At 44.7% G+C, this 15,539-nt stretch overlaps 2 protein-coding genes across 2 annotated transcripts in view; both read left to right on the forward strand.

The window, feature by feature from the left end:
- LOC137348003 (trafficking kinesin-binding protein 1-like) overlaps positions 1-14,302 on the forward strand; it is a 59,982-nt gene extending 45,680 nt beyond the window's left edge. Inside the window, exons 15-17 of the mRNA XM_068013074.1 lie at positions 643-858; positions 3,066-3,174; positions 10,984-14,302. Coding sequence (XP_067869175.1) covers positions 643-858; positions 3,066-3,174; positions 10,984-11,731 — 1,073 coding nt within the window. The 3' untranslated portion in view covers positions 11,732-14,302. The remainder of the gene's footprint in view (positions 1-642; positions 859-3,065; positions 3,175-10,983) is intronic.
- Positions 1-15,539, forward strand: part of smarce1 (SWI/SNF related, matrix associated, actin dependent regulator of chromatin, subfamily e, member 1) — a 490,930-nt gene that overhangs the window by 152,760 nt on the left and 322,631 nt on the right. The gene's annotated exons all lie outside the window — the stretch shown is intronic.

The raw sequence follows: 15,539 nt of genomic DNA on the forward strand, positions 1-15,539 counted from the left end.
TCTCTGGTGTTTAGATTCGAGTACAAGAACAAGGATGTCTTGCTGCAGTTATAGAAAGCCTTGGTGAGACCACATCTGGAGTATTTTGGTCTCCTTATGTGAGGAAGGATGTTCTTGCTATGGAGGGAGTTCTGCAAAGGTTCACCAGACTGATTCCTGGGATGGCAGGACTGATGTATGAAGAGAGATTGGGTCGATTAGGCTTGTATTCACTAGAGTTTAGAAGAATGAGGGGGGATCTCATAGAAACCTACAAAATTCTAACAGGACTGGACAGACTAGATGCAGGGAGGATGTTCCTGATGGCGGGGGAGTCCAGAACCAGGGGTCACAGTCTCAGGATACGAGGTAAGCCATTTAGGACTGAGATGAGGAGAGATTTCTTCACCCAGAGAGTGGTGAACCGGTGGAATTCTCTACCACGGAAAGCAGTTGAGGCCAAATCATGAAATATATTCAAGAAAGAGTTAGATATAGTTCTTGGGGCTTATGGGATCAAGGGATACGGGGAGAAAGCGGGAACAGGTTACTGAGTTTGGATGATCAGCCATGATCGTATTGAATGGCGGTGCAGGCTCGAAGGGCCGAATGGCCTACTCCTCCTATTTTCTATGTTTGCTGACTGTTCTGTCTCTGCCTCAGGCTCAGTGACTCTCCATCAGTGGCAGCAACTAGCTCAGCCAAACCTCGGTGGGATCTTAGACCCACGGCCTGGAGTCCTCACCAAAGATTTCCGACAACTGGACATTGACACGGGTGAGGTTTACAATCTGAACGACTTTGAAGAGGATGAGACAGACTTGGCTTCATTCCAGGAACTCACTACACGGCCTGTAGAAACCAAACCGGACCCGAATGGTAAGGGAAGGATGAATCAAATCCACAGGGAGATCCCGTTATCCCACACCCCTCACTATAACACTCAGATATAACCCACACCCCTCACTGTAACACTCTGATATACCCCACACCCCTCACTGTAACACTCTGATATACCCCGCACCCCTCACTATAACACTCTGATATACCCCACACCCCTCACTGTAACATTCTGATATATCCCACACCCCTCACTGTAACACTCTGATATACCCCACACCCCTCACTGTAACACTCTGATATACCCCGCACCCCTCACTGTAACACTCTGATATACCCCACACCCCTCACTGTAACACTCTGATATACCCCACACCCCTCACTGTAACACTCTGATATATCACACACCCCTCACTGTAACACTCTGATATACCCCGCACCCCTCACTGTAACACTCTGATATATCCCACACCCCTCACTGTAACACTCTGATATACCCCACACCCCTCACTGTAACACTCTGATATACCCCGCACCCCTCACTGTAACACTCTGATATACCCCACAGCCCTCACTGTAACACTCTGATATATCACACACCCCTCACTGTAACACTCTGATATACCCCGCACCCCTCACTGTAACACTCTGATATATCCCACACCCCTCACTGTAACACTCTGATATACCCCACACCCCTCACTGTAACACTCTGATATACCCCGCACCCCTCACTATAACACTCTGATATACCACACACCCCTCACTGTAACACTCTGATATATCCCACACCCCTCACTGTAACACTCTGATATATCCCACACCCCTCACTGTAACACTCTGATATACCCCGCACCCCTCACTGTAACACTCTGATATACCCCACACCCCTCACTGTAACACTCTGATATATCACACACCCCTCACTGTAACACTCTGATATACCCCGCACCCCTCACTGTAACACTCTGATATATCCCACACCCCTCACTGTAACACTCTGATATACCCCACACCCCTCACTGTAACACTCTGATATACCCCGCACCCCTCACTATAACACTCTGATATACCCCACACCCCTCACTGTAACACTCTGATATATCCCACACCCCTCACTGTAACACTCTGATATACCCCACACCCCTCACTGTAACACTCTGATATACCCCACACCCCTCACTGTAACACTCTGATATACCCCACACCCCTCACTGTAACACTCTGATATACCCCGCACCCCTCACTATAACACTCTGATATACCCCACACCCCTCACTGTAACACTCTGATATACCCCACACCCCTCACTATAACACTCTGATATACCCCACACCCCTCACTATAACACTCTGATATACCCCACACCCCTCACTATAACACTCTGATATACCCCACACCCCTCACTGTAACACTCTGATATATCCCACACCCCTCACTGTAACACTCTGATATACCCCACACCCCTCACTGTAACGCTGAGGTATATCTCACACCCCTCACTGTAACGCTGAGATACATCTCACACTCCTCACTGTAACACTCTGATATCCCCCACACCCTTTACTGTAACACTCTGATATACCCCACACCCCTCACTGTAACGCTGAGGTATATCTCACATCCCTCACTGTAACACTCTGATATACCCCACACCCCTCACAGTAACACTCTGATATACCCCACACCCCTCACTGTAACACTCTGATAAACCCCGCACCCCTCAATGTAACACACTCTGATATACCCCACACCCCTCACTGTAACACTCTGATATACCCCACACCCCTCACTGTAACACTCTGATAAACCCCGCACCCCTCAATGTAACACACTCTGATATACCCCACACCCCTCACTGTAGCACTGATATTCTCTACACCTCTCACTCTCGTGCTAGATGTAACACACGCATTAGGAAGTGCACTCCCTCCCCACTCGGAGAATGGGCCTCTTTTAGTTTTTCTCCCTTTACCGAAGTGTGATCTACACCTGATCCCTGTGTCTGAGACTCATGTTCCGTCACTAATCTCTACATTTTTCCTAAGTGCGTCACTATCTTCTTCCCCGTTACCGACTGCCCAAACTCTAGGTGCTCTCTCCCTCTGTCCCCTTCTCCTCCATCCCTCCTGGGAGCTGTCCCACCCATCGTTAATCCTTCGCTCCTGCCATTGGCTCCTGGTATTGTGCAGAGTTGGACTATGGTTGTTAAATTGTACCGTGTAGTAATGTCTGTCTGGTTTCAGTTACAGGGTATCATTCCACGAACCGACTGCCCGACACACAGTCCACCTACACCATCACCACCTGCCGTATCATGCATCCGTCTGACGAGCTCACCACAGTGACATTGAAGTAAGAGACTGGATGGGGTGGGAGGATGAGGGGAGATGGAGAGGATAGTCAGAGTGTGTTTAGATTGGTGGCTCCAGTCCATTTACATGCCCAATTTTGCCAATGGAACTGCAATTGACTTGTGGTGTGCTCCTGCGTGTATGGCCCCCACTTTGATAGTTCGCAGGCCTGCAAAATGGATAACTCTGTTTTAAAAGTAAAAAAGCAAGACTTGCATTTCTGTAGCACCTTTCATGACCTCAGGATGTCCCAAAATGCTTGTCAGCCAATGAAGTACTTTGAAGTGTAGTCACTTTTGTAATGTAGGAAATGTGGCAGCCAATTAGCGCACAGCAAGATCCCACAAACAGCAATGAGGTAAATGACACCCAGTGTTGTTTCTCAGAATATGTGGGTGCCAGCTGGAGGTGGTGGGTCTTGGTGATACATTAATGATATAAAATGCCATTTATAACATTGCATTCACATATCAGAACCTTGAGATAATCACCTACAGAATCAGTTAGCCCTTTGCTCTTGCTCACTTTTTTAAATATTCGTTTATGGGATGTGGGCATCGCTGGCAAGGCCAGCATTTATTGCCCATCCCTAATTGCTCTTGAGAAGGTGGTGGTGAGCTGCCTTTTTTAACTGCTGCAGCCCATGTGGTGTAGGTATACCCACAGTGCTGTTAGGGAGGGAGTTGCAGGCTTTTGACCCAGCAACAGTGCATATATTTCACTGTCAATATATTTCTAGGTCAGGATGATGTGTGACTTGGAGGGACACTTGCAGGTGCTGGTGTTCCCGTATGTCTGCTACTCGTCCTTCTAGGTGGTAGAGGTTACGGGTTTGGAAGGTGCTGTAAAAAGTGTCTTGGTGAGTTGCTGCCGTGCATCTTGTAGATGGTACACACTGTTGCCACTGTGTGTCGGTGGTGAAGGGCGTGAATGTTGACGGTGGTGGATGGGGTGACAGTCAAGCGGGCTGCTTTGTTCTGGATGGTGTTGAGTTTCTTGATTGTTGTTGGAGCTGCACCCATCCAGGCAAAATGATTCATCATACTCTTGACTTGTGCCTTGTGGATGATGGACAGGCTTTGGGGAGTCAGGAGGTGAGTTACTCACTGTAGAATTTCCAGCCTCTGACCTGCTCTTGTAGCCACAGTATTTATGTGGCTGGTCCAATTCAGTTTCTGGTCAATGGTAACCCCCACGATATTGATAGTGAGTGATTCAGTAATGCCATTGAATGTCAAGGAGAGATCGTTGGATTCTGTCTTGTTGGAGATGATCATTGCCTGGCACTTGTGTGGTGCAAATATTACTTGCCATTTATCAGCCCAAGCCTGGATATTGTCATAGTCTTGCTGCATGCGAACCTAGATTACTTCAGTATCTGAGAAGTTGACAATGGTACTGAACACTGTGCCAACATCAGCAAATATCACCACTTCTGACCTTCTGTTGGAGGGAAGGTTATTTCTGCAACAATCACACAGGATCTGTTTTTAGGGGAAGAGTTGTAGTTTTCAGATCCAACCATTGAGAATCTTGAGGGGCAGCTGTTCTTGGAGTTGATTCCAGCTGAGAGCTGTAGTTCTCCGCACTGTGCCCCTCACACTATGGGCAGGACTTGGTGAAAAGATTAACACCTTGTACTTCATAATGGACGAGTGCTACGAGAGATGAAGCTATTCTCAGTCTGGTGCTTACCCTCCCCTCCACTGCACCCCCTCCTCTTTATCACTCAACACCCCCACACCCCTCCCTCCCCTCCCCCCATTCTCAGGAAAGCCGATGTGTCGCCCCCGGACTCTGGAGAGAATGTTGCCTGATTGACTGAGGATTTGCTAATGGAATGTTGTCTTTATCCCAAATACAGGCAGAAAAGGCCGTGGTACAGGCACTTGCTGAAAGTTTAAAGAGTGTCGAAGTAAGATCTGTGGTGTTTGATTCCCAGTGTCGAGTGTCTGCCCCTCACATAGAATGTCTGCTCTTGTGTAGAGTTTTTTTGTGTAGAGCACCAGCCCCTCCTATAGAACATCTGCACTAGTTACACCACCCAGCAGTCTGCTCATCTATCCTTCAGCTTTAGCGAAGAACTGTTTCCTTTGGTGAAATTTGTTTCCATTAACTCCCTGGAGTCAGTTTTCTCTACCTGAGCCTGGGATTAAAGTATTTATCCCTTTTGAAAGTTATTATTGAATCTGCTTCCACTGCCCAGTCAGGCAGCAAATTCCAGATCACAACTTGCTGCATTAAAAGGATTATTCTCATCTCTCACTCTCATTCTTTTGCCAATTACCTTAAATCTGTGTCTTTTGGTTAATGACCCTCCTTCCAGTGGAAACAGTTGTTCCTTGTTTACTTTATCAAAAGCCTTTATGATTTGGAATGCCTCGATTAAATCTCCCCTTAACTTTCTCTGCTTTAAGGAGAACAATCGCAGCTTCTCAGCTGGACTATCAGTGGATCATTATAAAAAGCTGTAGCTCTCCGCACTGTGCCCCTCACACTATGGGCAGGACTTTGTGAAAAGATTAACACCTTGTACTCCATAATGGACAAGTGCTACGAGAGATGAAGCTATTCTCAGTCTGCTACTTACGTCCCCTCCACTGCACCCCATCCCCTTTATCACTCAACACCCCACACCCCTCCCTCCCCTCCCCCCATTCTCCTGGCTTTGAAGGGAGGAAGGACAGCCAGGATTCCTGCTCCTGCTCATTGTCCAGTGACTCCCTGCTGGAAAAAGCTCATTGGTGGATACCTGGTGAGAACAGGGTCTGGCCCGAGTGTCATGTTTCCCTTTGGTCATCCGGACTCTGCGTGATGGTGAAAGAGCTAATGTTGGGTCAGCCGGCTGATAAACATCTCCCCCCATTTCTCAGTGCCTTCATCAGAAATAAAGAAAAAGAAAGGCTCGTGTTTCTGCAACACCTCTCCCAGTTTACGGACGCCCCAAAGTGCTTTACAGCCAATGAAGTACTTTTAAAGTGTAGTCACTGCCGTAATGTAGGAAACACGGCAGCCAAATAGTGCACAGCAAGATCCCACAAACAGCAATGAGATAAATGAGCAGATATATGGTTTTTAGTGATGTTGGTTGAGGGATAAATATTGCCCAGGACAATAAATTCAAATGGGAATTGGGAGAGATGTATAACAGGCAGCTGAACTAATATCACTTGGTCTTACGCCCATGTCCATAGTCAAAGAAACCCCAACATCCTCTTTATTGATCAATATCTGATTTAGAATAGATTAGATTAGAACATTACAGTGCAGTACAGGCCCTTCGGCCCTCGATGTTGCGCCGACCTGTGAAACCATCTGACCTACACTATTCCATTTTCATCCATATGTCTAGCAAATGACCACTTAAATGCCCTTAAAGTTGGCGAGTCTACTACTGCTGCAGGCAGGGCGTTCCACGCCCCTACTACTCTCTGAGTAAAGAAACTACCTCTGACATCTGTCCTATATCTATCACCCCTCAACTTAAAGCTATGTCCCCTCGTGTTTGCCATCACCATCTGAGGAAAAAGACTCTCACTATCCACCCTATCCAACCCTCTGATTATCTTATATGTCTCTATTAAGTCACCTCTCCTCCTCCTTCTCTCTAACGAAAACAACCTCAAGTCCCTCAGCCTTTCCTTGTAAGACCTTCCCTCCATACCAGGCAACATCCTAGTAAATCTCCTCTGCACCCTTTCCAAAGCTTCCACATCCTTCCTATAATGCGGTGACCAGAACTGCACGCAATACTCCAGGTGCGGCCGCACCAGAGTTTTGTACAACTGCAGCATGACCTCGTGGCTCCTAAACTCGATCCCCCTACTAATAAAAGCTAACACACCATATGCCTTCTTAACAGCCCTATTAACCTGGGTGGCAACTTTCAGGGATTTATGTACCTGGACACCAAGATCTCTCTGCTCATCTACACTACCAAGAATCTTCCCATTAGCCCAGTACTCTGCATTCCTGTTACTCCTTCCAAAATGAATCACCTCACACTTTTCCGCACTAAACTCCATTTGCCATCTCTCAGCCCAGCTCTGCAGCCTATCTATGTCCCTCTGTAACCTACAACATCCTTCGGCACTATCCACAACTCCACCGACCTTCGTGTCATCCGCAAATTTACTAACCCACCCTTCTACACCCTCTTCCAGGTCATTTATAAAAATGACAAACAGCAGTGGCCCCAAAACAGATCCTTGCGGTACACCACTAGTAACTAAACTCCAGGATGAACATTTGCCATCAACCAGCACCCTCTGTCTTCTTTCAGCTAGCCAATTTCTGATCCAAAGCACTAAATCACCTTCAACCCCATACTTCCGTATTTTCTACAATAGCCTACTGTGGGGAACCTTATCAAACGCCTTACTGAAATCCATATACACCACATCCACGGCTTTACCCTCATCCACCTGTTTGGTCACCTTCTCGAAAAACTCAATAAGGTTTGTGAGGCACGACCTACCCTTCACAAAACCGTGCTGACTATCGCTAATGAACTTATTCTTTTCAAAATGATTATAAATCCTATCTCTTATAACCTTTTCCAACATTTTACCCACAACCGAAGTAAGGCTCACAGGTCTATAATTACCAGGGCTATCTCTACTCCCCTTCTTGAACAAGGGGACAACATTTGCTATCCTCCAGTCTTCCGGCACTATTCCTGTCGACAATGACGACATAAAGATCAAGGACAAAGACTCTGCAATCTCCTCCCTGGCTTCCCAGAGAATCCTAGGATAAATCCCATCTGGCCCAGGGGACTTATCTATTTTCACACTTTCCAAAATTGATAACACCTCCTCCTTGTGAACCTCAATCCCATCTAGCCTAGTAGCCTGAATCTCAGTATTCTCCTCGACAACATTTTCTTTCTCTACTGTAAATACTGACGAAAAATATTCATTTAACGCTTCCCCTATCTCCTCTGATTCCACACACAACTTCCCACTACTATCCTTGATTGGCCCTAATCTAACTCTAGTCATTCTTTTATTCCTGATATACCTATAGAAAGCCTTAGGGTTTTCCTTGATCCTATCCGCCAATGACTTCTCGTGTCCTCTCCTCGCTCTTTTAAGCTCTCCCTTTAGATCCTTCCTGGCTAGCTTGTAACTCTCAAGCGCCCTAACTGAGCCTTCACGTCTCATCCTAACATAAGCCTTCTTCTTCCTCTTGACAAGCGCTTCAACTTCTTTAGTAAACCACGGCTCCCTTGCTCGACAACTTCCTCCCTGCCTGACAGGTACATACTTATCAAGGACACGCAGTAGCTGCTCCTTGAATAAGCTCCACATTTCGATTGTGCCCATCCCCTGCAGTTTCCTTCCCCAACCAACGCATCCTAAATCTTGCCTAATCGCATCATAATTTCCTTTCCCCCAGCTATAATTCTTGCCCTGCGGTATATACCTGTCCCTGCCCATCGCTAAGGTAAACCTAACCGAATTGTGATCACTATCACCAAAGTGCTCATCTACATCTAAATCTAACACCTGGCCGGGTTCATTACCCAGTACCAAATCCAATGTGGCATCGCCCCTTTACTTTCAGTGTTAACTGAGGAAAGTCCTCAAATTGCACACATACTCATGAGTGCCACTGTTATGTCATGATCTGTATCCAGAGCTGTCTCGCATTCCCAGGCTGCATTGGATGGTTATCATCATTACTGTTCTCATGGTTCAAACCCTTTAACAGTTTTCCCCTGCCATTTACACTAACCAAATTGATGTCTTACAGTGATTCTGTCCAATAATTTATTTTACTGTCATTATTCATGATGTGATTGGAAGAGTGTGATTTAATAACAATGACATCACCTATTTTCCAAATTAGAAGCCATCTTCTTGAGCCTAGCTCATGAGGTGCACGGGATCTTCTCACCTTGAAGTGACATGGTGTTAGGACGTGTGATTGGAAAAGATGAACTGTTCAGCTATCGACTGCCCTGTTTCAGCAGCTTGTAAATTTACAGCTTTGAAAAGTTCTCTGTCTCCAATTGAATTATGAAGGAGGAGAAAGCTGAGAACAGTTGAAGACCATGGGGTGATATGGGAATAGCTGAATTACTGCTTTCTCCAATTCAAACTGCAACCACTCTCACTCCCCAATTGTTTGGCTTCTAGTGCAGAATCTGGGCTGATGTTCCCTCTGTGTGCTTGTGGGGAGATGGCTGCACATTACCTTATTGACTGAGCCAATGATGTCATTGTATTGCCCATGTACCAAGTTTTTAGGAATCTGTTTCTGGTTGGGTGTATGAATTGGTACAAAATCTGGTCTGGCTCATGGCTCCGTCTGCTTTACAGGATCTTTGGTCTATTTAATATTTGGTGACCTGATAGAGGTCTTTAACATTGTGAAAGGGTTTGATAGGGTAGACCTTGTTGAGAACTTGTTTCCACTTATATGGGTGTCCAAACTAAGGTCCATAAATCTAAGGTAGTCACTAATAAATCCAACAGGGAATTCAGGAGAAACAGCTTTACCCAGAGAATGGTGAGAATGTGGAACTCGCTACCAGAGGGAGTGGTTGATCTCTAAATAAATAAATGAACAGTATCGATACATTTAATGGGAAACTGGATAAACACATGAGGGAGAAAGGAATAGAAGTATATGTTGATAGGGTGAGATGAAGAAGGTTAGGAGGAGGCTTGTGTGGAGCATAAACACCAGATAGGACCATCTGGGCCGAATGGCCTGTAAATACTGTATAAAGTTCATTCCTAGTCTTAACCCATGATTAAAATTATAATGTTTGAGCTTTTCAATCCTGAGTTTGTGAGTTTATGTTAAATGTATTTTATGCTCGCCATCTCTATTCTGCTTGTGATGGCATGTGTTGAATTTTACCAATGTTACTCATATCTTCTGTTTAACATCATCCAGTGTAATCACAAAGAGTGGAAAATACAATGGAGCTAGGATTCTAAATAATGGATTTAAATAAAGGATCCATTTAGGTCTCATTAAAGGATTGATTAGCTGTTAGAATTGAATTTAGCCTCTGGGTTTACTTATCAAAACACAGACCTATGGAAAATATTATCTATAAAAAATGGCTATATATCTTGTCCTGTGACATGATTGCTTGAAGTTTTTGGATTGAGGGCACATGGGTTAAGACTGGTCAGGTGATATTCAAGGTTGGATAGGAATGGAGGGAATTGGTTTGGATTGGAGTTGATTGGTTGGGGTTGAGGTGAGGTGAAATGTGTAGGATTGTACCGAGAATGATTGGGTAAAGTTGAATTGAGTTGAGTTGAGTTTGGTTCATTTGCAATGAGGTTGATTGGTTCAGTTTGAAGTTTGGTGGTGTTCAGGTTCATTACACGGGGTAACTTTGAGTTGCACTGGATTGAGGTTGGTTGGGTTTAGTTGACTGGAGCTGAGATCAGGTTGGTTGCATTGAGCTTCATTGCATTGTGATTGGTTGGGTAGGATTTGGCTTGGTTGATATTTATTGGATTGGGTGGGATGCACTGAGTGCAGGATGGGTACCTAACATCAGCATACTTGCACACTTCAGATTGGCAATTGCTGTATCTAATCTTTTGCTTGAAATTTAAGGTCTAAATCAGCAGTGACACCCCTATCCAAAATGTTCTGGTTTTTATTGACTGATATGGGAAGCAGAAATTTTTTGACCTGGGGTACACTCAGTGCGATGACACCATGTTAATGCAGATGTACCTGAGAAGATGGTATTGTCTTTTTCCTATTTCTGCAGCTTTGATCTTGTTGCTAAGTATATTAATGAATGTTCCCCCCCCCCTCTATTCTCTTCCAGTTTTCATCATACATCTAGCCCCTCTTGTGGCAGCTTCGGAAAGTTGAGGTCTACCTCATCTGATGGGAACTTGGACAGACTGAGGCCCATCTCCTCATGTGGAAATTTCGACAGATTTCGGCCAATTCCATCATATGGGAACTTGAACGCATTGAGACCTACGCCGCCCAGTAGAAACTCTAATACCCTGGGGACCACCATGTCCAGCACAAATTTTGAGGCGCTGCGAGCAACTCACAGTACTCCCCACCGTAAGCGATACACATCTGAGTCAGCCACTAACTTGAGGGAACACACAACCACAATGAGCACGTCACTTGGATTAGTCACGTTGTTAAAGGAGCACGGTATATCCGCAGCGATGTATGACCTAATCTGTAATGCTGAAGACAGCAATTCTGCTCAGGATGCTGCCATTATTCACCAGCACTCCAAAGGAACGCCGTCCAATTTCCCAAATCCAGGGACACAGTTGGTCTACCTTTCTAAGTCCCCATTTGAACTGAAATACACCAGTCCATCTCAAAAGCCTTTCCTTACCTCTAGCTTGGCCAGGTCCATACTCAAGAGGATGAGTTCCGCAGAGGATGGAAGGAGCCCGAGTGACAACAGGACCCAAAGAAACATCTTCAGCTTAAACCTGGTGGAAAAACTGAAGCGACTTGGTTTAGACAAAGTGGTGGCCAGGGGGATGATTGACTCTGAGAGCAAAAGGTTGACGCGACTCACTCGAAGATTCAGCACGTGAGCAATGGGAGCAGCAAGACTTTCCCTTCCTTAATATAATGACAGTTTCTCCAGTGGGAGTCTGCACTTAATGATGAAGAGAGTATGAATGGCCCCCCTCCCTCCCTCCCTCCCTCCCCCCCTCCCTCCCCAGCTTCCTTGCCTACATTGTATTTAAAAAAGCTGAACCTGGTCATATTCCTGCTGCAACAGTTCCCATCAGTCAGTCCAAGACCCATTCATTTTATTTTAGTTTTGTGTGCATTAAGCAAACTGTTTTAGTTGATTCATGATTAAATTATCTGCTAAATGTTTAATAATAATCAATAACCATGGGGATGAAATGAGAATTATTATGTTAAGAGAATTGGTGTGAGGTTCCAGCTGGAGGGGGTCAATGCAATTGACTGGTGTGTGCTATAGCAGGTGATGGGTTTTTTAACATGCATCCTGGGTCAGATCTGGTCTATCTGACTCATTATCATTCTTTGTGGAATCTGGGCATAAATTCCATCGATTTTATTCTTTTAAGTGTTTTATTTAGAGGTCATATAGACACAGAGCCCAGATTGCCTTGAGAACATTGGAGATGGCACTTTGCCATCATTTGATGTCTTGACCCTTTACTACCTCCCCTCTGTGCCAGTGTACGACTCCGAGTGAATGCATGTGAACTCCTGTCAGCAACAGTGCTAATCGCAGCCCTCGAAGTCTGATCGCCGAGGAACATATTCTGACCAATCCCTGAGTTTCTGCTTGTGAGGAATGTTGACTATTTCCCTGTAATTTTCTCACCAATAATGTTCCTCACTGTGACGAGGTTCACCAAATCTAGTAAGAACTAAAAACAAGAAATGCTGGAAATACTCAGCAGGTCAGGCAGCATCTGTGGAGAGAGAAGCAGAGTTAACGTTTCAGAACTAGTAAGAACTAGCCCCCTTCACCATTTCTAGTGCACATGGCAGTGATGAGGTTGACAACTGTATCCCAGCACCCTCGGATAGCTGGAAGGGTTCCTGACCCTGTGGAATAATGTGCACTTCTTAACTCTGTGTTTGTCATTGGCCTTTAAACCCTCGGTAATTTGTCCCAGCGAGGCTTGGTGTGTTGTTACTGTACAGTATCAGTACAGGCAGCACACGTCTGACTGAGCTGCTTGCTTGAACTGAACAACTGGCACCCGCACCAGTACTTAACCATCTATAAACAATGACCTGCACCCAGAAATGACTATCAATCGGAGAGAGTTTTCTGTGTTTTTATTGTAATTCTGGTGGTTTTATAATTTTAAAGAATTCAGCAAGTCTTGATGTTTGGAGAATTCCTTCAACTTTGCTCCCTTCTTGTTTGGTTGCTGAATGTTAACCCTTCGCACTCTGCAGTGCCATTTAAAAAGAATGGTGTGCAACAAAGTAAAATTGGAGGGTTGTTGTGGAAATTCTTAAATTTACAAATCAAAGTCCCCCACTGTGTGTTTGCAGCTCCAACTGTCAACTATATTTTCATATCAAAGCATGATGAATGTCTGGATAACTCAGCAGAGGGACAGTGGACTTTAGGCATGTTCAGAACACAGTTGGATGTTAAGGATACTTGATTCTGTAACTCTTAAATCTCTTTTGCCTAACAAAAATCATTCAATCTCAGGTTTGAAATGTTCAGTTGACCTTCAACCACAGCAGCTATTTGGGAGAGAGAGTTCCAGATTTCCACTACCCTTCTTTGTGTGAAGAAATGCTTCCTGACATCACCCCTGAACTCTAATTATTGTTCGTGCATGAGCCAAATGGAAAAGCAGGAATTCTTCAGTGAAAGGGTTACATTCAGGTGTTACAGGATTGAGTGTTGGGAGCAATGGAACCTCAACTGGGTTTTATTAGGTTAATTTTCCAAATCCCTGACATCATTCCAATTTCGATCATTCTGGAGTCACTTCAAGTTTGTGTGTGCTGGAAGGTTAAAACAACTCTTCAACTGCCCTGTGACTGAGCATTCCTTTGAGAAATAACACAGAACTCTTACTTACCCATTTCAAAATTAATTCTCCCACTAGCAGCTCATCCTGAACTGTACCTCACATGCCAAGCTCTTACCAGCTGCCCCTCTGTACATACTTTGGTTTTTGACCCTGTTTCTTCCCCATGGGTAGCCCTGGTCCAACCTCACTGATTTATATTAATTATAATATTCTGTCAGCAATCATTCCCTTCTCCCACTGCCCCCTCCCCCAATAGGAATGCAACATGGAGACTGAACCCTGTCCTGCTGCAGTGCATATTATGTGCCTAGTCTTGCTGATTAGGCAGTTTTTTTATTTGCAGTTTTAGTGCAAAGTTGAAATGTATTTTAGGAAATATGACTGCGCATATGTCCGTCCTAGTTGGAGCTTTGTAGGTGAGATAAATTGCTCCTTTAAGTTAGCGAGGAGTTCCTTCAAGCCCATCAGCTGTTTTGTGTAGCAGTAATAAACAGCAAATGTACAGACCTTATGTTCATTGTGTCAGAAGGAAAATCAAAGATAGAGTTTAATCCTGTAAAGATTTGTAATTTTTTTAATTGAGAAAAGTAAATAAAGCAGATATCGGAAGATAAATGAGTTTGAGTTACTGATGTAAACTCTCCCTAAACACCCCTCCTCTGCCTTGCCAACTTTCTCTCTACTTTCAAAGGCTCCTCCAAACCTCCCTCTTTCCAAACATCTGCCCACTTCCCTGAAAAGCCCCTCCAGATGTTTGTTCTATATAAATGTCACTTTGTGATACTGAGAGAATGTGGAGACTGTCTCATGTCCAATGCAGTGACTGGGTCCATGTGGCCACCAGTGCTTAATCTGTTAATAAGATTCATAAGATGCTCCCAGCATATTGGATCTGTAGGAATTGTCACTTAAATTGTGATTTGATGGCAATGAGGTGTATATTATTTTTTGTCATTATGTCAAGAACTGTCTCCCAAGGGCTGTCAATCACAGACCTGAACCATCTAGGCAATCTCCTGGGTTAAAGTTCGGTATAAACTTTTGATTCCCAGATGACTGGAGAGGTTACAGTGGAATACTGAGTTGGAAGCTAAACTCACACATGCGAGTTGTGATCCACCGCCCTACACCATCTAATGGGCCGACTGTCCTACATTCCTCAACTATCATTAAAAATCATTTACACCCAGGCGGCAGACTCATTTATCCACACAGGGACTGTTCCACCAGCTGAACATCCTGGGAAACTTATGGGATCTTCAAAGATCAGAAATAGCCCGGATGGAGTCAGCATTCAGCAAAGGAAGGACTGTCCTTCAGAAAGCAGCTGACTGTGACATAAGAGACTGTTAACAGGAGGAGCCCATACCCTCTATAGTCACTGGATTAACTACAGAAAGGTGAGTCATAGTTATATCAAATATGGTCATTTTTAAATGTTTATTTGGGGAATGTGTTGAGTGTTCATTTATTGATGTTACACCCTTCCTAGAGTTTATACAAGAATGGAAAGATTCCCACTCACACCCAACATATACCCAAACCCCTGCACTCTCACACCCATAGGTATGTGCACACACACACACACACATCGCTGTTCACACACACACACACACACATCGCTGTTCACACACACACACACACATCACTGTTCACACACACATCGCTGTTCACACACACACATCGCTGTTCACACACACACACACACATCACTGTTCACACACACATCGCTGTTCACACACACACACACACACATACTTATCCTGTCATTCACTGTTTCACAAGAAAATGAATTCCAATGCAGTTTTCTAAGTTGCTATTGAGAGGATTTTTAATTCTTTAAGTCCCCGCA

Source organism: Heterodontus francisci, chromosome 33 (assembly GCF_036365525.1).
Source record: "Heterodontus francisci isolate sHetFra1 chromosome 33, sHetFra1.hap1, whole genome shotgun sequence".
In the NCBI taxonomy this organism is placed as follows: Eukaryota; Metazoa; Chordata; class Chondrichthyes; order Heterodontiformes; family Heterodontidae; genus Heterodontus; species Heterodontus francisci.